Consider the following 23,142-nt stretch of genomic DNA (forward strand, 5'->3'; position numbering starts at 1 on the left):
CTTGACCTCTGACCTCAAGATATGTGAATGGAAATAGGTCTCCACTTTACAGACACGCCCACTTTATGATAGTCAGCGCACTGACAGCTGTTGTCTGTTGGGCTTGAGTTTGCCATGTTATGATTTGAGCATATTTTTTTTTTATGCTAAATGCAGTACCTGTGAGGGTTTCCGGACAATATTTGTCATTGATTTGCGTTAATCGCTTTCCAATAATAAATATATACATACATTTGCATAAAGCAAGCATATTTGTCCACTCCCACGTTGATAAGAGTATTAAATACTTGACAAATCTCCCTTTAAGGTACATTTTAAACAGATACAAATGTGTAGTTCATTTTTTATTAAATATTAATTAATTAAACATCTTATTAATTAAATATTTTAATGGACATATATAATTTTAATTTTTTTCTAAAAGGAAGTAGGCTTACGTCTGTTTGACTAAGCTACTGTATTTTAGTCTCATCATCAGACCCATACATCCATGATCAGACCATGCATTACACAAACTGCACAGACTATTACTTGAGAGCAGTTAGAGACAAGAAGTTTCCCTCCTGCGTACTTCCGGTTTCGCTTCCCGTTCTGTTCCCAAGTCTGTCTTGTGTGTCAGAGACTTGTGGATGTAAAAAAATTGTGAAGTCTATTAATTTATGAGAAATGTAGCTATAGTAATTTAATCCCAGTGGTCAGGGACCATCTACAAAATGCAAAGCCGAAAAGAGAAACATATTCAATAACTTCAGTATTATACCATGTAGTACCACCAAAAAAACATCACACATCAATGATCTCCTCATACTTGTACTACAACACTTAGTTTGGAAAAATATGCTTTTGCATAAATTTGGTGAATTTTTTAATGGGAAAAATATTCAATAACTTCACTTTTATAAAGTGTAGTGCATCAAAATGTCTTAATTAGTTTTAATAAGTATAATCATGGCAGAGACCATTGATGTGTGAAGTGATTTTGGTGGTACTACACTGCATAATACTGAAGTTATTGAATATTTTTCCCATTAAAGGGACTGTTTGTAACTTCTTACACGTATAAATCATTGCGGGTCGGTGTCCCATGCGCGCTTGTGTGTGGCTACACTGTTAAGACAAGACTCCAACACAAACTAAACGGAAGCACCAAAACCGCAAAGTTATATCTAGTGAAGCCCGTCTTGCAAAACAGTGTTGGTCGCGGTAGGAGGATGCGGGGGAGACCGTAGCTCTGGTCTCCAGGACCGGAGTCTCTGCTGTAATCTGCTCCTCTGCTAAACTGCCTGCTTGCCTTCACTCAGCTCGCTCAGCCCTCAAGTGCATGCGCGCTCACTACACACTGCAGAAGACTTCGTAGCTCTGAGAATATCTAATGAATGTACAGTGGACGTTTGTGCAGAAATAACTGCTGCAGCTCCTCCAGACCAACAGAGGTTTCCCCTGTCTTGTGAAGTGACGGGGCTCCGCAGCGAGAAACGTTATCGTCTCCAACCGGGTGCCGGTGTCTCCCTCCCACCCCGGTCGGGAGGCTGAAGCAGGAAAAGCCAACACTAGGATCAGCAGTGATTCATGGAGAGACCTTCGTCTGGTCAGCTAACATTACTGCCAAGCAGGTGAAATATAGAGTGATATTGTGGTTTTAGCTGACGTTTGTCGCCTCACTGTTTTGAGCGATGCTCGTTCATGTCTATTTAGAGCGAGCAAGCGCGAGCCTCGACGCTGACTTTCGTTGACTTAACGGCCACAGGTGTCGCTGTTAACAAGCATTTCTGATTCTTACACACAGTCCCTTTAAGACATTTTGATGGCACTACCCTTTATAAAAGTGAAGTTATTAAATATTTTTCCCATTAACAATTCACCAAAATTATGAAAAAGCATATTTTTCCAAACTAAGTGTTGTAGTACAACTATGAGGAGATCATTGATGTGTGACGTTTTTTTGGTGGTACTACACTGTATAATACTGACGTTATTGAATATTTTTCTCTTCCTTGTTGCACTTTGTAGACGGTCCCTAACCACTCCTCTCAGGCTGCACATAGAAACCAATGTTATGTGTTGATTAAAATTAGGTTGTAGCTCGTTGTCTACCTTACCATGGTTTGGTGATGAGTTATTGATCCAGGAAGTTTGAATCTGTCAATATCTCTCCAAATTTACCGAAGTTTACAAGCTTTAGCTCAACCAAAAGCGAATTCTCCCCGAAACTTGAACGCACCACCTGTGTGATCTTATAACTTGAACGCACCACCAAGACATGTAAACGCACCAGTCCTGTTAAAGATGGCTCCGCTCTCCGTGTTCCGAGTGGCTCTTCTGGTGTCGTTTTCAGTGTTTCTGACTGTTTTGTTGGGTTTTGGACTGCCTGCTCTGCTGAACGTGTTGATGAGGATGGTGGGGATACCGGAGACGAGTGTAACCGAGTGCATTGTGGTGCTGTATTTACTTTTCGTGCTGTACGTGGCGACGCCTCGAATTCCAAGAGGATTGGTGCAGGTAATGTTTCATATGGAGCTGTGCACATCTCCTACACAAGCATGCATTTATTATATTATCCTACAGTGCAAACCACTTTTAGAGAGATGCAAATACCACAACATCAGTTTAATATGTCAGTAGATGCCACAGGTGAAAATGAATGATTCTTTAGTATGCTATACAAAAGTCACAGCAAATGTCATGGTAGTATGTCATAAAAATATCATCAAAAAAGTTATCATATTGTACAATGTCGTGAAAAAAAAATCATGACATAAAAAATTTCATTAAAAAGTCACAGTATAGTATGTCATTAAAAAAGACAGTTTAGTATGTCAGTAAAATGTCCTATAATGAATCTAGTAGAAATGACATGCCATGATCCCAAAAACCATCACATGTTCACAAGTCCTAACAAATGTTATGAAAAAATGATAGTATTATATGTCATAAAAATATCATCAAAAAAATGATCATATGTCATGAAAAAAATCATAGTATAGCAGGCCTATGTCATAAAAATAATGTAATTAAAAAGTCACAGTATAGTAAAAAAAAAAAAAGCTATAGTTTAGTATGTCAATAAAAAGTCCTAGTATAGTATGTCAAGAAATGTCATGAAAAAGTCATAGTGCAGTATGCCATAAAAATGCCATGATCACATAAATCATAAAACATGTTGTGAAAAAGTCATATGTCATAAAAATGTTATGAAAAAGTCATAGTATAATATGTCTTAGAATATGTCATGAAAAAGTTATAGTGCAATATGCCATATAATAGCCATGATCACAAAAATCATAAAAAATGTTATGAAGAAGTCATAATATAATATGTCTTAAAATGTCAAGAACAAGTGATAGTATAATATGTCATAAAAAATATCATGAAAAAGTCACAGTATAATATGTCATAAAAATGTTATGAAAAAGTTATAGTGCAATATGCCATAAAATAGCCATGATCACAAAAGTCATAAAAAAATGTGTGAAGAAGTCATAACATAATATGTCATAAAAAAATATCATGAAAAAGTCACAGTATAATATGTCATACAAAATGTCACAAACAAGTCATAGTATAGTATGTCTTAAAATGTTTTTGAAAAAGTGCAACACATTTTAGAGATATGCAAATATCACAGCATCAGTTTAATATGTCAGTAGTTGTCAAAGGTGAAAATTAATGATTGCCTCGTTAACTGTAACACTGTAGTATGCTCTAAAAAAAGTCACAGCAAAGATCATAGTAGTATGTCATAAAAATATCATCAAAAAAGTTGTCATAGTGTAGTATGTCATGAAAAATGTAATTAAAAAGTCACAATATATACAATATATTATGTCATTAAAAAAGCCATAGTTTAGTATGTCACTAAAATGTCCTAGTATAGTATGTCAAGAAATGTCATGAAAAAGTCATAGTATAATATGTCTTAAAATATGTCATGCAAAAGTGATAGTATAGTATGTCATACAAATTGTTTTGAAAAAGTCATAGTATAGTATGTCAATAAAATGTCCTAGTATAGTATGTCAAGAAATGTCATGAAAAAGTCATAGTGCAGTATGCCATAAAAAAATCATAAAAAAATATAATCAAAAAGTCATAGAATATGTCATACAAAATGTCATGAACAAGTCATAGTATAGTATATCTTCAAAATATTTTGAAAAAGTATGTCTCAAAAATGTCTTTAAATTGTTTTGAAAAAGTCATAGTATAGTATGTCATGAAAAATGTGATTAAAAGTCATAGTATATCGTAAGTATATATGGCTAGTGTGCCATAGTGTATGCCATACTAAATGTCAAAAAGTCATAGTATAGTTTATTATGTAATACAAAAGTCTCAGATAGTATGCCATAAATGTCATGAAAAGGTTATAGTTTATGTTGGAGCCATAATGAACTATTAATTGTTAAAACTTGGGAGAAGAGTGATAAATGTATGGAGGTAAACAGCAAGGAAACGCCCCCCTGGTTCAGCTCTGCCTCGGCATGTACGTAGAAGCAAGGCCTATTGAAAGAGGCTAAGACACGGTTTTGGGCACTCGAGTGTGACGCATGCGCGGTGTGACTAGAGCTGACTGCGCATGTGCAGTACCCCAGTGATATGATGCGTTGATGACGCGGAGTATCTCCTCCTTTCACCCTCCTTGGGTTGAGGTTAATCATGGAGATCGATGACAACTGTCGAAAAAAGTCAAAGTATAGTATGTCGAAAAATGTCATAATAAAGTCATAGTATAGTATGCGTAAAAAAGTTAAAAAAATAATTATATTATAGGATGTCGAAAAAAGTCATAGTATAGCATGTCGAAAAAAGTCACAGTATAGTATGTCTAAAGATGTCATAAAAAGTAAAAATATAGTATGTTGAAAAAATTCATAGTATAGAATGTCGTGGTCATAGTATAGTATGTTCAAAAAAACGTATAGTATAGTAGGTCTAAAAAATTAAAATAAGTCAGTATAGTATGTCGAAAGAAAAAAAAAAAAGTCTTAGTACAGTTAGTCGAAAAAAGTCAGTTTCTTTTCATGACATTGTATACATCAGATATTAATGTATGTAAGCGTTTATAGTGTCCTTTTGCATATCTTTATAGCTTTATATATCTATTGGGGGGAAAATGACAAGAGTCTTACTATATTCTGCTCCTCTCTGCAGGTGGAGGGGAAAGCTGTGTTTATTACAGGTTGTGACAGTGGATTTGGTCATGCACTTGCCAAACATCTACACAAGCTTGGCTTCACGGTCTTTGCTGGATGTCTTTTTAAGGTACGGATAAAACATACAGTTAACTACTCATCTACTGAAACTGTTCTAAAGAGGTACCGATGCAACTCCATGGCCTTTATTTGCACTGTACAAGTGCCAGCAAAAAGATAATTCTCCGAGGTTGAAAAACAGAGATTTTTTTGTTTGCATTTTTGAATACATTTTCCAAAAAGACAGGATTTAATTGGTGCATTTCATCTTAATGTCATGAGTTGGTGTAACTGAGGACATGTCATCCTTGCAGGATAAAGGTGGAGAGGGTGCAAAGGAACTGGAAGAATTTCAGTCAGATCGCATGAAGGTAGTCCAGCTGGATGTCTGCAGTGAAGAGCAAGTGAACCAGGCTGCGGAATACATCAAAGAAAACCTGGAGGACTCAGAAAGAGGTGCTGTAATTAACTCACATGTATCCACTAACTTAGATAAAAGAAGATCAGTGTGCATGTGTTCATTCACAGACCTTTTTTCCTTTTTGACAAATCTGTCTCTGGTCATGATTCAGGTCTGTGGGCTGTGGTGAACAACGCTGGTGTGTCAACGTTCGGAGAAGTAGAGTTCACCTCCATGGACACCTACAAGCAGGTATCAGAGGTCAACCTGTGGGGCACCATAAGGGTCACCAAGGCTCTTCTGCCGTTAATCCGCAGGGCCAAAGGTCAGTGAAATAACACTGTATTATCACTTTGTGACACATAAACATCACGTTGGATATGGAGGTGCCAAAATGCACCTTGGATTTTACTTTAATTTTGTTAGCAGACTTGTTTCACATTTTTTTTCCCAAGTTTCTTTATGAAGGATTATAAGCATTCTTAGAATTCCTCTTTGAAAGAATACGGTGCAACCAACCAATAAGTTGTGTCCCATGATTTCTGTGAGGAATGCTAACAATGCAAACAAGCCTGAAATAAAACTTTTTATTATTAATAATAACTAGGGCTGTCAAAGTTAACGCGATGATTAGTTTTAACGCCACTACTTTCTTTAACGCTTTAACGCAATCAATCTTTCGGAGGTTGTAGCGGGCTCAAGATGCTGGTATCATGTGAAACTAGAAAAAACCTAAGGAATCCATTGGTACCAACCGTGTCATACCAGCTTATTACGAAGGAGGCTAAGTAACGCTCAAAACTTGTGCTAAATTTTGGCAAGGAAAAACTGTTATGGCCATTTTCAAAGGGGTCCCTTGACCGCTGACCTCAAGATATGTGAATGAAAATGGGTTCTATGGGTACCCACGAGTCTCCCCTTTACAGACATGCCCACTTTATGATAATCACATGCAGTTTGGGTAAAGCCATAGTCAAGTCAGCACACTGACACACTGACAGCTGTTGTTGTCTGTTGGGCTGCAGTTTGCCATGTTATGATTTGAGCATATTTTTTACGCTAAATGCAGTACCTGTGAAGGTTTCGGGACAATATTTGTCATTATTTTGTGTTATTAATTGATTTCTAAAAATAAATATATACATACATTTGCATAAAGCAAGCATTTTTGCCCACTCCCATGTTGATAAGAGTATTAAATACTTGACAAATCTCCCTTTAAGGTACATTTTGATTAATTTGTGATTAATCGCGATTCAATATTTTTATCTATTGACAGACCTAATAATAACTTCATTTGTTTAGCACTTCAATACACACACAATCAATGAAAAGTAAAACAGGATAAAATGGTAAATAAAAAGATAAAATAATATAATTATATTATTATTGGTTATAGACTATCATCTAAAATCCAGTTTAAAAATGTGTGTTTTTAGCTGATATTTAAAAGAAAATCGAAAAGTAGTGGTGTGGACGGTTCATTCCGCAGCTTCAGTGCAATAACAGCTTGATGGATAATGTTTTAAAGCTAATAGAAAACGTGGATTACTCACTGTTGAGGATATGCAAATGTGAGGAAGTTGCTTTTGACAAAGTTAATCAGCAGCCAACAGAAGAGCAGTGTGGTGCACTTCAATATGTAAATGAGTGACTCATCAAGAAATTCCAGTCCACGTTCTTGTTAAAAATGTCGAAAGACAGTTGAACTTTGGATCTGGAGGCTTTAACTGACTTTGAATTTGAAGCAGCACCAACTTAATTTAATTTAACATCTTTCTATAACTGACAGTGCTGCATTCAATTGTCCTATCTCTGCAGGCCGTGTTGTGAACCTGGCCAGCATGTACGGGAGGATGGGAAATGCCTTGCGGTCCCCTTACTGCGTATCTAAATACGGTGTGGAGGCTTTTTCTGATTGCCTTCGCTATGAGATGAAGACCTGGGGCGTCAAAGTGTCCATAGTCGAACCGGGGAACTTCATCGTGGCCACCGGCATCCTGACCCGAGATATTGTGGCCACCACGGCCAATAAGCTGTGGAGTGAGGCACCATCCCAAGTGAAGGAGGATTATGGGAAAGCCCACTTTGAGCAGCACATGGCTCTGATGCGCTCTTACTGCAACAGCGGACAGAAGGATGTAGCCCCCGTTCTGGATGACATCACTGACGCCATCATGTCCAAGCGTCCCTACATGCGGTACAACCCCATGGAGCCACACTGGTGGATCAGAGTTCAGCTGATGACCCACCTGCCTGGAGCCATATCTGACTTGTTGTACTTCTAGAAGAGGAGCTGTTCCTGTTTCTCCGGTTCATATAGCAGAATATTACTCAACTATTTAGCGGTACACAGATCTACTCTGAAGATGGCTCTCTGGGCCTGTTCAGACCTGGCATTAACATGCGTCCTGAGTGATCGACAGCTTTAAATACGCCTGTTCACACATGCGTCCCCACATGCGTCTCGAGTGACCACCACCGACCTCGCTTCCCCGCTCTATATGCAAATAAACACGTAGTAAAAACATGACCGATACAGCAGACGTTGTGACGTAAGGATTACCGATTACACCGGACATTTTACAAGAAAAGATGACAATACATGTAGAGCACTTGCTTTGATCTTTAATATCGGATGGCTGTGTGTCTGGCCTCTCCGGTCGAGCTTTTGCTGCGGTGCCGCAGGTTTCCACCCGGCGCTCCTCCGCCTCCCCCCCGGCTGTGAACGGAGCTACGAAGGCAGACATTGTGACGGAATATTACATGAATATCAGTAGTAATATCTTACATATTCGGGAATTTGGGTACATTTTATTAACATCAAAATACAAGGTTATTGTACCAGCAGTATCCGGGGACCTCCGTGCCACCGGCACCTTTGCCAGGCAACAGCGGGGTACAGAGCTTCTAATAGCAGGGGATGCGAGCGAGTGGGCGGGCGTCAGCTCTGTGCAAAGCACCGGAACAAAAACATCGACACATCTCCGACAGTATGATAATAATGCACTTCCCGTGCCTATTCTGATAGTCTGTAGATTATGTAGCCTATAGATCTCAATGTGTCCGGAGTGCGTTCACACCTGTATTTAGAGCTGACCTTGTGATCCGATCTCTCAGGACACATGTTAATACCAGGACTGAACTGACTCTGTTACGTATTCCTCAGCATTTAAATCATTCACCGATCAAGCCTTAAAATGTAATGATTTTTTTAAACTGTATGATGATTATTGCACTTTGCTTAACTTTATATACACACATGTATTCATTGATAAATAGTAACTACGTTGCGTCGGGTACCAGTGAGGCTATGACATACTCCTGGCTATAAATACTACATCGTTATTGCTTGATCTTAAAACAAAAAGAAAAAGATTGTGTTTGTCCCCTTATATATATTTGTCCCTGATAATTGTAATGTTTTGCCTTATGGGAATCTGCTGGGTCACTAAAGCTGCTAGAGCTCAACAGAAGGCTCCTGCTGTTCTGTTGTGGCTGACGCCGGAACAAACCAAGGTCGGCTGCTGTAAGGCCGTGGTGAGATTTGGCTCGACTCGCCCCCCCAAAGTTACGTAACAACAACACAAGCCCACTTTGTCTCACATGCGGCGCGAGATCCTGCGTGCTATTTCTACAGCGCGGGTGATTGATGTGATTATTGGCCGCGCTCGAATGAAAAACGTCTCCCCCTTCCCCCCCTTAATAGAAAAGTATCTGAATATAGAATGATGTGAATGGAAAATTTTGATTTTATTTTGAAAATATTACAATCACAGTATCATTTTTTCAAGAGTGATTTGAAATAAAGGAATCAAAATGTTATGTGGAAGGTCTCATTTGAGATGTGTAGTAAATGTAATGATACAGACGGCCACCAAGTGGCGTAGATGCATCATACAAAACTACCACTAATATGCCTCATGCATGAATCATCTGCTGACTGTCTTATAATGTTAATGACCCAATTTAAGCTGCATTATAATAGCAAAGCTGAAGCACAGAGAAGAAGCAGTATACCTAGTTTTCTTATAGTTGGTTTATAAAACATTTTGTGAAATGCTGTTTTGTAATCCAGTAAAAAAAAAACTGCTTTAAGACTCAATGAAAGTGGAACATTTAACAATTCATTCAGAGAGTATTCAAACATTGCGACAGATAAAAACAAGACATTGTGTCATTTTTTATGCCGTTTATTACGTCTTTTGAACACTCTAATAAACTCTTCTAAATTATTACACCTGAAGACGATCTCCCCTCCATAAAAACAGTATTAAGAGCATGACATTAAATTTCACAGCACTGCCTTTAATCATTCCACAGCATGGATCTGTTTTTCTTCTTCACTCTCTCTCTCATACAGAAAAAAGCTTTGTGAGACAAAGAACACCGAGAAGCAGCACAAAAGCACCAAAGTTGAACACGCGGTCATTTGCTCGGAATATTATCAAGAAATCAAATCCGGAGATTCAAGATTATCTCAGGCTCGTTTAGCAGTCGAGATAAAAACAAGAGTTTTTTGCGGCCGCGCTGTAGTTTCTTGATCGTGGATCTCTTGATAATAATCTGTCGCAACTGACTTCAGTGTCTTTATAAGCAGATTTAAAACCATTTCTGTACAGCTACAAGGCTCTGCTCATGCGGCCTCCGTTGGTGTAAAATGAAAAAAAAGATCCCAGTTTATAACAATATCTATGCTGTTGATACCGTAGCTCTGTATTTGAATATCAAGTAAAACATTTAAGTATTGAGGGTTTTATTTTTTTACATATTTAAGTGGCTAAACTGCAAAAGTGAATGTCTTACACTAGTCTTATATGAAATACATACAGACATAAAAAAATCCCCTCGGAAACCGTGACAGTTTCTTCACAACCGACGATACGCGATGCCGTTTACTTGAGGTGCTCATACATGAGATTCAGGTCATGATTACATCACACCTGGGGGGGGGGGGGGGGGTTACGTTTCTGAATGAACATCAGCACATATTTTATACTGTACATGTAGGCATTCACTGTTCACTTAAGAAGTTATACTTGATGAAGTCAGCAAAGGTAAGGTCACTTGAAACTACACACAATATCACCTAATGGGCATTTTATGCGTGACAGAAAATAAAACCGTTAAAAAGACAATGAAATTTTTTCAGCCAACAGCTAAATGAGGATTCTCGACAACACCCCCGACACGTCGCTCACTAATCAGACTGACGCACACATGCAAAGCTTTAACCAAATAGCACGCAGAGGTGAGAAGTGGGGGGAGAAAAAAAAGGGACTAAACCTTTGGTTGACAGAAAAGCTGTGAAGGCACGTTAAAATCTCCTCCTTAAATCCTTCAAACTGGGGCACGTTGCGTTGGCGTTGTGTCACTTTAATGCTGCGTAATAGTACAGATGCTGTAGAAACTGGAAGTCAGGGAGGAAATTTCACAAATAAAAAAGGTTGTCGATAGCAGTTGATTACTGTAGGCAAAACACTATCTCACATAAAGTGTCAGAAGAAATGGCACCAATACAACAGCCAGGGATTGGGTGTAATAAAACGACTTTGTAACAGGATTCCTGTTACCCAAATACTTCTCTGGTGATAACATGGAGAACAAAAGGGGATAACTGAAAATAAAAGGGGATACAGGCGCAACTATTATTATAGATTTGGGACCCAAAATGAACAAAAATCACAACTGATAAACAATCCTGTGATTTACATTTTTAACCATGTTATGTATAAAACAGCTCGTTAATCCTGGAATGTTATTTTTGTACTGTTTAATATTTATAATCTCACTTAAAGGTGCTAAATTCGATATCCAGAGCATTAGTATAGCAGCAAACAACTATTTGCCATGTAAAGATATAGAGGAGTAATGTCTACCTGAGCAGAGATTGAAGTCGCTCTCCCTCTGCATGTGTGTTGTAATCTGAGTTGCTTTGTTGACATGCTTTTAGTGCATATTCGTGCCTAGCCTAGTCTAGCTCACCGCCGCTGCTCTGCTCTTATACGACGGTTACAGCTGATCACGCATCGCAGCACCCACCCTAAACACTACAATGATAAGCCGATGCACAAACAGGTTAAATACATAATTTATCACCAGCTGCAGTGCATGCGCTAAACAGACAACTGAGTCCCCAGTTCACCCGACCGGGAGAGTTAGAAGCCACGATGCTGCGTGTATTGTCGTGGACACATGCAGCCACTTTCTCAGTAAAAAGTCTCCACCACACCGTTTAGTTTAGCTGCGAGGTTGTCAGCTGTGTACGCCTGGCATAACGTTACGAGTGTCCGACAGACCGCGGGGAGTGTGGGTTTGTCGGTGGCGTTCTAGCTGTGAACGTAGCGGTGTGTGTACAGTTTATTTGTCGGTGAATAAATGCTACAACTCCTCAGACCCAAGCCAAGCTCCCGTGTTTTGCAACACCGGCTAAGGCTCACTTAAGGTGGACAAGCTATTCTCCTTTAAGTGACAAACCCGCTCTTCTGAGTTTTGCTCCGCTTTTTAATTTGACATTTCTAATATTTCTTTTAACCACAATAGAAATGCTCCCGATGTCGTATTTAGCACCTTTAAATCAACTGACATCTGGTACTGTAGGCGCATAATTAGAACTTGCCATTTTAACCCGTGATAAATTGTTTTCCCTGTTTAGAATTAATCTTTTACAGCTCCATAACAGAGAAAACACACTCGCAGCTCTTGGATGAATAGCTCCGTCAATCATCTGGGGAATGGAGAGAGAGAGAGAAAAAAAACAAAAAAACGTCACACCCATGTTTTGTGTTCTCTGTGGCATGACTTGACTTTTTCATGCTTGGATTAATTAGGCCTTAGAAGCCCTCCCATCCGAAACCCTTTATTCTCTACTATGATACATCAGCGTTGGCCTCGGTTCATTTCCCCACCCAGTATATGACTGGGAGCGGTAATCCAGATTCTCTCTCTCTTGTGAAACACATTCTCCAAGTCTCCTCCCTAGATCCTACTTCACTGCTTTTGTTTTTTAGGGTCCATTTTTCCATTCCTCCTCTATGAAATCCCTCTTCCTCCCCCTCTCTTTCTCTCTCGCTCCCTTTCTCTGCGCTCGGGTCCAACTGGCCACAGCTGGAGAACTCATCATCGCAAGCATCGCGATCATCATCATCTCCCTGAGCCCACTGCCGGAGCGGCTCCCTGCCAACGCTGCTGCAGCGCTGATTGCAGACGCTGGTGCTAGCTGCCCCTTCGACATTCAAAACACTACTTGGTCCATTTTCACTCAACAAATACCCATTCGCCATACATTTGGAAAAACAAGCTGGAATCCCCCAAACTAGGAGACTTCTTAAGACATGTTGGCCATGGAACTAAATACCCAGATATCAAAGAAAAAACATCAAGCATTTCTTGTTCTTCGCCGTAAGGAATCGTTTTCTGGAAATCCTTTGTGCCTCCTTGAGGAAGAGGACGTCTCTTGGCTCGATGTATACGCTGCTGCAACCGCACAAACATGACCCCTGGGCGACCCCTTAACTCCTCCATTCCCTCCAGTGATCACTAATTCAGGAGCAGTGACATCATCCTCTGGACTGCCTGGACTGGTCCTACATTTCCCCCTCTCAGCTCCACAGAGCTGGCGGGTGTTTGGAAGCCACACTGCTGTCAACAAACACCCCAACCCCACTGCCCTCCTTCCTCCTCATCTCCAGAGAAACGTCCCCTTTGGCAACACAAGACGCATCAGCTGCCAGTCACAATCCAGCAGGGGGATGGGAGGTCTGCTCTGCACTGAGGAAGTCTCCAGACTACGAGGGGAAAGTACTTTCTGACTCTTCACATGACCTATAGACACACGGACAAAAACTCCCCATCATTCATGTGGACTATCTCTTTTTGGGAGATAACAGCGAAGGTGTGAGGACACGTTTCTGTTTGCATGCATGCATGCAAAGTCAGCCCCCGCTGTCTAGTGATGCCTCGGCTTTGTAACATTCACATGATATGGATACAGCAATATGTGAGACAAGCAGTTTCTGTTGTACAAAAACAAACTAGGTTTGTCTTTGCACAAGAAGAGGAATCCTCCAACCACAGACGAGCGCGGTATTCCAATCTCTACCACCACGATCCTAACAGAATTGTATCAATAAATATATTTTGGTCACTTAGTTTTTTTATTCATGATTAGCAGTTAGCAGAAGTTGCGGATTAGCGTGTCCACAATTCATAAAAAGGACGAATTAAGACAGACAACACAAAAATGAGTTGAAATGTAGACCTCTGTAGGCTAGTTTGCTAACATTTGAAAAAATGCCTCATACGGTGGTTGTTGTGAATTGGATACAGTTAAAAATCACATTTTTTAAAAAGAAACTGTTAAAAAGATTATATATTATCAACAAAAAAAACAAAAAAACAAAAAGAAACTAAATGCAACTCTAATAGATATCAAGATATCAAGGTGGAAATACATGGCATTGCCTATGACCTAACACATCTGGATAATTTAAAATAGGCGACCAAGAGGTCTGTAGTCAACTCTCAGGAGTCCATAGTCTTTTTGTCTCTCCTCTTCCATTCCTCCGTGTCTCTCCCATGCTTTTTCCATATCTCCTCTTGGAATGCTCACAAATCGGGGCATTGAAGTCCTGATGATGTGTTAAAGTCCTCAGGCTTGGAGTTTAAATGTTAGTGTGTGTTCTGGCGTAAGTATCTGTATGTATATATATATGGATGCAGTTAATGTATAGATGTGTGTAATGTATAGTGTGTGTGTGTAACAGAGAGGGATCAGGAGGCAGCCAGGGCCTTGATCAGGTACAGTTTGTCTCCCTGCTCACTGGTGAAGATGGGGGCCTTTTTGTAGTGTTCAACAAGCTCTTCCATAGAGTTGAACTTGCGCTGTCCAATGCAGTAAAGGGTTTCCTTCAGCTGCACTTTGAAATGCTTGTTCTTGCTCTGCGCCTTCAGGGAGATGGAGAAGTCGTTTGGCTGTGAAAAGAAAAAGGAAATACAAGGTTATCAGTGTTCAGACAGCGTTTTTAAAGATTTCTACCTCCTGAGTAAAAGCGCCTTTAGACAATCGTGTATTGTAGCATCTATAGCAGCAGTCTCAATCCGTCCCAGCTGCCCGATCCGTGTTGCGCATGTGCAGGTGCGTCTACCCAGTATGCCTTGTGGGAAGACCCGTCCTTACTCTGCCTCTTATTGGCTACTGGCTTCTAAACCTGAACACTAACAGTAGGTAGCCTAGCGAGTCTTCGCTCTCCTCGGCCACGGCAGCTCCGGTTGGCATCATAGCCAGGCTACCTACCGTTAGCGTTTAGGTTTAGATGCCAGTTTAGAAACTAGTAGTGAATCAGAGGCAGAGAAGGGGCAAGGCATACTGGGTAGGCGCGCCCGCATATGCGCAGGACGGATAGAGCACTGACTTAAAGGGATAGTTTGGGTGTTTTGAAGTGGAGTTGTATGATGTATTGATCCATAATCAGTGTATTACTTACAGTAGATGGCGGTCGGCACGCCCCCAGCATCTAGAAACAGACAGGAGCACCAGAGCAAAGCAATGCAGTGGATGGGGGCGGCAGAAAAAATTAATTTTAGCCACCTGAAAAAAAGACTCACCTAAAAAAAAAAATTATACCGCTATATTTAGAATATTTTCCGGCAGTTAACTGATCTGAAAGTGAAACATATCTATCCTGTTTTTGTCATCTGAGCCACCTGGCTTTGGAGAGAGCATAGATAAGTTTCACTTTCACTTCAGTTTCCTGTCGAAAAGGGGGAAGGAAAGGGCTGTTTGACGGCAAGGGAAGGCGGTGAAGATATTCTAAATATAGTGTAAACTTAAGCTGATTTATTTTATTTTTTTTAGGTGAGCCTTTCTTTTAAATGGCTAAAATAAATTTTTCTGCCATCCCCATCCACAGCATTGTATTATATTGCTCCAGTGTTGATGCTCCTGTCTGTTTCTTGATGCTGGTGGCACACCGTGAGTAAAACACCTACTATGGAGAAGTACCTCATACAAGTCTACTTCAAAACACCCAGACTATCCTGTTCAACACATCGATGATGGTTTGGTAAGCAGGTGTAGGCTACTGACCGATGACTCGCTGTCTCGGATGAGGAAGTCTCCCTCTACGCCTCTCTGGTTGAGGGCCACCTCCGCCTGGTGGCGCGTCACCTTTCCGTAGTACCACTCCTTCCCCGCGAAGCGCCCGATGGTCGAGGGCGAGATGTAGTCACAGTCAGGTGTGGGCGGCCCGGCAGGCCCCGCGCCGGGTTTATGGGAGGTGGAGTCCAGCACAGTGACGTAATTTTTAGGCACCAAGCCCAGCTGTCCGTCCGCTTTGCGACACTTCCACCACTCTGGGTCGTTCTCGGGCTTCTCCACGACCTCCATCACCTCGCCCTTCTCAAAGTTCAGCTCCTCGTCGTTGCCCGAGCTGAAAGGGTAGAGCGCCTGCACCGTGTGCAGCACCCTGTTCCCGTTCGTGGTGCTGTTCATCACGGCCGTCAGCTTCTCCGTTAGCGATCCGGCCGTGTCTCCGAGTCCCCCTCCCCCCGCCGTCCCATCCATGTCCTCCGTCACGTAGTTGGACGGAAACCAGCCAGACCGTCCGCTGTAGCTGCCGCGCCACCAGCCGTCGCTGCACTTCTCCATCACCACCACCCGCGTGCCTTTAACCAGAGACAGCTCGTCCTCGCGCTCCGCCGTGTAGCTGAACTTCACCAGCGCGGGCAGGTTGAGGTCGTACAGCCGCTCGCCGTTATCTGCGTACATGTCCGTGTCTGCGTTGGAGGCTGTGTCTCTCATCCCTCCCTTTCTGCTCTTCACCTTCCCAATTCCTAGAGAAAACAAATCAAGGAAAGGTGCTTAGAGTTTACAGAGGAAACCTTATCATCTACACTGATAAGTCCAGTGAATTAGGTCACACACTTAAGTAGAAGGCACACATGCCTTTAGGTCTTTTTGTGCAAATTAAAAGTCACCATTTTACTAAAAAAGCAAGTCCCTGGAATTCACTTTTTCACACCTTTCCACTGATATGGAACAAGTCTCAACAGAAAACAAACACCACACACACATTCATTAAAAAACACCTCTGAAAACTTAAGGGAGGAGTAAAAAAAATCCCAGACAAATACCAGGCAGCGATAATAAGCATTAGGGGTTGTGCTGAAATACAGGGAGGGAGGCTCAAATCTTTCCTTTTCCACATTTTCTGTGGCCTAACCCCCCACACTCCAAATCCAGATACATTCTTGGAGATTAGGCCTAGGTGCTGAGGAAACAAAAAAGCAATGCTGGTGTGGTTGTGAGTGGGATGAAAACTTGTTTTGGCAAGGGCCTATAAATCCTGTGGAAACTAAAAAATGTACAGCAGTTTATCAAAGTACTGCTAGATAAACTGAACTGCAAACCACATTTAGCCTTGAACACTGTAAGCAAAAAAGGCTCAGTCACATTTCATTGTTGCTAATCACATTGCGCTAATCACCTCGGCCGCTCTGACACCTGCGGCCTTGCTTGCACAGCAGCTGGATACCAAACTCTGTCCCACTTCTGCCAACGCTCTCTAGCTTCTAGCTCTCCTTTCTCCACTCTGTCCACACAGACTCTCCACTCCCGCCATCCCTCCCAAACCCCATCACGCTCCAAGCACCCCACTGAGCCGAGTATTTGACTTCAGTGTAGAGAGGGGATGATTAAAAGGGCATATTTATCAAGACTTTATCAACTGAGGTCTAGCGGAGAACGCGCTTTTCCTTTCGGTTTGTGGGCTAAACGCCAGCCAGTCACACGGGGTGAATTTGATCATACTGTACATGCAGTGGACCTCTTGGCATCTCTAAACAGCCAAGAGGCTAACAGAAGGGGGATTACCGAGCCCTTTAGCCTTTCCCTGGGCTATGGAGCCCAGAGGCCGAGCTTTGGCAAGGCCTGTGGTCATCGTCTTACTGGACAAGAATTTCCACTTGGCAGCCTGGCGTGCTAACAGTTGTATGAAACACATAGCTATAGCAGTGGACGCAGTGGCGAGATCACACAGTCTCCCGACTTTCCAAGATACAAGAAAGCAGTTCTAATACTCACAGCTACATCAAAGAACATATATTGCTAAGAAGTGGAAGTCAATTGATCATTCCATTGCAACGTCAGCACCCAGCTGCAGAGTCACGCTTCCGCTATTTTGGACTGAAAGACACTACCGGACGCCAGTAAGAAATCTGCCTACAAAGTGCCGTACAAAAGTAAAACAAAATTATTTCTATTGTCAGAATTTTAATGTCTCAAACGAAATGGCCTGTGTTGAACAATACAAATATTATAAATATGCATACTATATTATAACCATTTACTTATTTCTTAAACTATTTTGCTCGGCCATGTCCCAGAGGAGCATAAAGTGAGCGATGGACATAAATGGATATTAGAAAAAAATCCAGCACACAGATTTTAAGAGCAAACTCAAACTTTTTCATGTCAAGGATCTCCAAAGTCGATGTCCAATAGACCGCAGACCATGGATGTATAACCTTAATACATCCACCACAGCCTGCTGCTGTACAGGCTTACAGCATGCAGCCCATGGGTGTATTATTAAAATAATAAAAGTGATGAATTACAGCCAATATATCCATTATTACAGCCGCATACAGCTAACAGGAAGCTGGCAGAACCGGATGTCATGAGCACGCAGGGCGGTGCAGTCCTATGGGTCTGATGCACATTCATTATTCTGAGGAAAATGACTCTGGATTTGGCTATTAGTTCATTTTACTACTTTTAAGACAAAGCGATTTAAATGAGGGATATTGAAGTGTTCATACTTGGAAGTTGATTTACCTAAAAAAAAAAAAAAGATCTTCTGATTTACAGGCATATCTTTATACATTCATGGACTCATTGGCTTTTTCAGTACAAAAATGGCAAAAGCGCCAACACAGCACCGTCTAACAGCTAGCAGTTCTTGCAAAGCTAATATAACATTACTGTTATCATTACAGATCTACAGCCCAACTGATGATGTAGGCAAACCAGACCAAAGCAGAGACAGACATTAATACCAGACACAGAGAGCAAAAGCAAAGTAGTGACTCTATTTCTGATTACGTTTGCAAGGCCATTGCTTGCATAATCAAAAGTCAGCTGGGTGAAATTATATAGGAAGGTAGGGTGTAGTCTCCGGGACAGCGCCGGGAGGATGGCGTGTGTGTTTGTTTTCTGAGCGAAGGAACGTGACTAATTTGTCACAACGCCATACTGAATCTGCTTTACCGCAGATGAACTGGTACTGAAGAGTGTCCGTGACTCAAGGAGCGCAGACAAATTTCATGGTAGTGCCGAGAGCCCGACGTCAAATTGCTTCCAGGTAGACCCTGTTATTAGTCACACCACTGTAGATAACTACAGACTCCAGGCAGGGTGTTAAGAGCTGATGTCTGTACGTGGAGGTTAGGTCTACTTACGCCACCGAGCAAGTCTTAATAACTCAAAAGGGAGAACTGCAAAAAGGACGAGAACAAAACATTCATAAAGATGAAATAGACAATTTAGAGAAGGCCACAAAACCTGGATTACCAACACAAACGGCTCGCTCCTCTTCAATGATATACAGAATCTACAGCTACAATATCACATGTTTAGGAAGAAGAACATGTTCGTGCAGGTGCGAGCCCCAGGATGTGCTCGGTGCACAGTTGGAAATGACCTAGTTAGCTCCAAACAAAGGTTAGGGGTCAACCCTGCATAAATAAACTATCTTTTAGCTCCAGCTGAGAACAGAGACAACTGAGAGCTTATGTTTTATCTCTCTGGCCAGGTAACACAGCCCTTATCAGCGTCCCTGTCACGGATTTTATTTGCTGCTTCCTGCTACACTCACACGAACACTTTGCATTAAAAAAGCACAGAGCTCAGGACCACTGCATTAGACTACATGGTCAATCTAAGCCGAGGTAATAAAAGGGAAGTTATGATTTGCCTGTGCAGCAAGAGGTGGATGATGCGGAGAGAAAATGAGGGGTTATTGAGGGCATCTGCTCCTCTGAGGGCCCATCTGTCCTGCTGCTGTGGGTTAATTCACTCCTGTGGCAGCGAAGGACAACTGTGAGTTTGTGATTCCTTTTACAAGTTAGCAGACGCTCTTATCTTACCAGGCTTTCACACCACACACACAGACACAGCATGATACTGCTTAAGGCTCATTTATACTCCTGAACGGATGAGTACACGGAGCGCTGTGGACACCAAGGACGCATAGTAGTTCTGATTATGAATTTACGTTACACGGATCCGTCGCAGACACGGAAGGTAGAACTTCGGCTTTAGAGCAGCTGGCGACAACCGATTTTGTTTGTAGGACTGACACCTTCAGGAGTGGGAGGTGGGTACGCCGCACGTACATACACACACACACACACACACCTGCGTGAATATATCAGCAATTGACCCTTCGCTAAGCCCTGCCCACGCTGCCACTCTACCATAGAGCCCACACGGTCACTAACAGCACTCCCTGCATAAATATTATCTAATTTTTGGAGAGAAAAAAAGTGATTTCAGAGAGAAGCAGTCAGAAGGATCTACAATATGTGTTTGGAGGATGTATCAGGATGTGAAACTGATTCAGCAGCAAAAACAGGTTAGAAAGATAAAGATAGAAGCTTAAGCCTACAGATCACAGTGTAAAAGTGAACCACCATCACCCGGCGATGGAGACAGAAGACAATCAAATTCAGTAACAACACTGTTCCTGTAAAGCCAGGTAGGTCTTTATGCACTGTTAGAATCATTACAAAGCAAAAGAAGCATCTGTATACATCAAATACACCTTCAGCTGCTGCCGTAGCATAGTGCTAATACTAGTTAATGACGTGCTATGCACTCTGCTAATGTTACTCCAAAGGTTTTTACGTTGAAACATAATGTTTTGGAAACCTATATCTCCTTCCAACCTCTCCAGGTTACGAGTATCACTATTACACGTGCCCCCGGCACAACGTTAAACCATGACCAGCTCGAAATCCACAAAACCAGCCTGAAAATTAAGAAAATCTGAAACGATTACATTACAGTCTATGGAGCTTTCGGACCCTGGCCGAAGCTGGATGATGCGTTCAAGGGACGGGACGTAACGAAGGGTCAACTGCCGGTTGGAAAATCTTTACCTATCACCCAACCCCACAACAAATATCTATTTTATGTTTATTTATAAATCATGCAGGCTACCAGGTAGAGCACACTCAGTGCACTTTGGCTGATTTAGTTGTGTGATTTAGTGCAGATGTTCTTTGGTTGACTACAGCCCAAAAGGTTTGTGAGTTTAATGAAGCTGATCTTTGGACCTTTAAATATGTTGACCTCTACCAGGCATGTCCAGTGGGCATTCTGGCAGAGGCTGAATGTTTGTGGGAAACACATTTGACTGCAAACAAGAAGAGAGGAGGAGTTATCTGGTGCATGGGGAGCAAAGCACACGGAGTAATGAGAGTAAAATGACAAACTATATCTAAAGAAGCATGGAGAAAAACTGTGTGTGTCTAATTCAAAAACAACTTAAGACTGGTCGGGGACAGAAAACCATCATCTTAACATTAATAGAAAGAACTATCTGAATTTAGTGAAATATTTATAATGTAATATTAGCATATATATGGTTTCCTTCTTCATTGGGATGTACATGCTCAAGTCTAGGCTACCCAAAACCCTGCATATGGTATACAAGTTACAGTTACAATGACTGAGCAGTCTGAGGTCAAGCACTTCAGTCCTAATAACAACCAACGATGTGTCCGTCACAACAACTATGAGTCCTGTCTGAAGCTGTGAATCTTTAATTATGGGACAGTTCACAGTGCTTTCCAGACCTGCCAGACACGTGAGGACGAGTAGGATTTATTAAACAGTAAATATGTATTTAATAACTAATAGAATGTGCCGATTTTCTGCCCAAATACTGCATCATGTAAAGGGTCCTGCACAACAACAAAACAAAACACAAACACCCCCGAGGAAAGCACAGTCCTCCTTCTCAGTGCCCAAACTTCATCTCTCCACCTGAAATCAACCCTCAATACTGCCAACTGCATGAACTTTGCAGATGTGGTAGCTGAGCGCTTCCCCCGAAACCCACAAGCCATGCCACTACTCTGCTACTGCTCTGCTACTGCTTGGGACAGGTCTTCAAGAGAAAGAGAAAAGAAACCGTGCACTGGAAACTTTTCTGTTTCGACGTCAGATGCTTTTTCCTGTGCATTTCCAGAGAGAAGGATGCGGAGGAAGGAAGTCATGTTGCGTCAGATGGCACTAAATCACTGCGCAACAATGACAACAGACTTTAACACTCATATGTTAGAACCCCTACGAAAACTTCACTTTTTTGTTTACAGATGAGGTGAAGCAGCAGGAGGAGAAGAAAGTGGCGGGGTGCTTGTTTGGCTAACCAAGTGACAGACAGGAAGTAGTTTTATTTTTTAACTCTGGCCTCCCTACGCTGGCTGGCTGGCCATTGTCTGCCAGGGCCCTTTCGACCTCTCGGCTTCCCTCCATTCCAGGGCTCTTCCTCTGTGGACGACAACACCCCGCGTCAGGCTGTCTGACAGTGTCTGAACATCCCCGGATTTGAACAGAACATGATCACTGGGTCAGCAGCAGTGAAATGCTCACAAAATGAAATATTTTAGAGCCAAAAACATTTTAAATTTGCTGGTAATCAGATAAGTACAACACTGGCAAATCCCTATCACATCCTAATGTCTATCTCCTGTGTGTCCATGGCAATTTAAACTCCGACAACATGTGTCACTCGCATTCAACAGAGATGCTACGCAACGCAGCAACCCTCAGCCATATGGTCTGGTATGAGACTTACACATTAAATGTAATGACACCGTGTGCAGTCAGAAAAGAGTGAGTCAAGCTAACTAAAGGGAGCGCACACAAGAGCGAGTTTTGGCGTACTCTTCAATGGGGATGGTTTGGGGTGCCCTTTTAAGACTACAGCTTCAATCGAGGCTGCTAACATGGCTGACTGATAGCTGCACAGGAAACATGCAAAGCTCTTTCAACTTCAGCCGTCGGAGACATCAAAAGCAAGGCGGCCGTGAGTCTCTGTGATGGAGCAGAGGGAGGGATGGAGCTCCCATTTGGTTTTTACAGCTCTGGACGGAGCAGCATTACGATCGGGGGCTTTGCCAAGTAGAACCCTTCCTGAGAGGAAAACAAGGCGGTTGTATTTATTAACTGTCTTTCTGAAATCCTACCGGTTGTACAATCAAGTCTGGCTATTGTGTACCTTTGCATCACCGCAGCAACATCTGTAAAAACGTCACTCTCAAACTTATATTCACTTGACCTATTTTTTTTTTTTTTTTTTTAACCTCTACTCTGGTGACCCAGATTTAAAGAATATAATACCTTGGGTTGCCCTCACTTCCGTACCAATACAAAAAGATTTCCTTAACTTTGTATGACTATCATTTTGCTACACCGGTGAAGCAACAGATGTCATGACACTGATTGTTCTCCTGCACTGAATAATGAAAAATAACATCTATTTG

At 41.7% G+C, this 23,142-nt stretch overlaps 2 protein-coding genes across 3 annotated transcripts in view; one reads left to right on the forward strand and one right to left on the reverse strand.

Annotated features, from left to right (window-relative positions):
- Positions 1-2,250: 2,250 nt before the first annotated feature.
- Positions 2,251-9,417, forward strand: bdh1 (3-hydroxybutyrate dehydrogenase, type 1). Its single transcript, XM_074622438.1, has 6 exons — positions 2,251-2,499; positions 5,152-5,262; positions 5,507-5,648; positions 5,765-5,917; positions 7,414-8,142; positions 8,488-9,417. The coding sequence occupies exons 1-5, from the start codon at positions 2,287-2,289 to the stop codon at positions 7,878-7,880; spliced, it is 1,086 nt and encodes a 361-aa protein (XP_074478539.1). The 5' UTR covers positions 2,251-2,286; the 3' UTR covers positions 7,881-8,142; positions 8,488-9,417.
- A 4,312-nt stretch (positions 9,418-13,729) lies between these two features.
- Positions 13,730-23,142, reverse strand: part of nck1b (NCK adaptor protein 1b) — a 30,148-nt gene continuing 20,735 nt past the window's right edge. For both annotated transcript variants that reach the window (XM_074622435.1, XM_074622437.1), the window contains 2 exons: positions 15,680-16,425; positions 13,730-14,565 (listed from right to left, as the gene is read on the reverse strand). In XM_074622435.1, coding sequence (XP_074478536.1) covers positions 14,365-14,565; positions 15,680-16,425 — 947 coding nt within the window. In that variant the 3' untranslated portion in view covers positions 13,730-14,364. The remainder of the gene's footprint in view (positions 14,566-15,679; positions 16,426-23,142) is intronic.

The sequence above is a fragment of the Sebastes fasciatus genome, chromosome 21 (assembly GCF_043250625.1).
Source record: "Sebastes fasciatus isolate fSebFas1 chromosome 21, fSebFas1.pri, whole genome shotgun sequence".
NCBI classification, from domain to species: domain Eukaryota; kingdom Metazoa; phylum Chordata; class Actinopteri; order Perciformes; family Sebastidae; genus Sebastes; species Sebastes fasciatus.

Excerpts from the sequence above, each read along its gene's own strand:
- bdh1 (XM_074622438.1), top strand. The coding sequence starts at position 2,287 with ATGGCTCCGCTCTCCGTGTTCCGAGTGGCTCTTCTGGTGTCGTTTTCA. Across the intron at positions 2,500-5,151 it reads TTCCAAGAGGATTGGTGCAG|GTGGAGGGGAAAGCTGTGTT; the intron begins GTAATGTTTCAT and ends TCCTCTCTGCAG. Across the intron at positions 5,263-5,506 it reads TTGCTGGATGTCTTTTTAAG|GATAAAGGTGGAGAGGGTGC; the intron begins GTACGGATAAAA and ends TCATCCTTGCAG.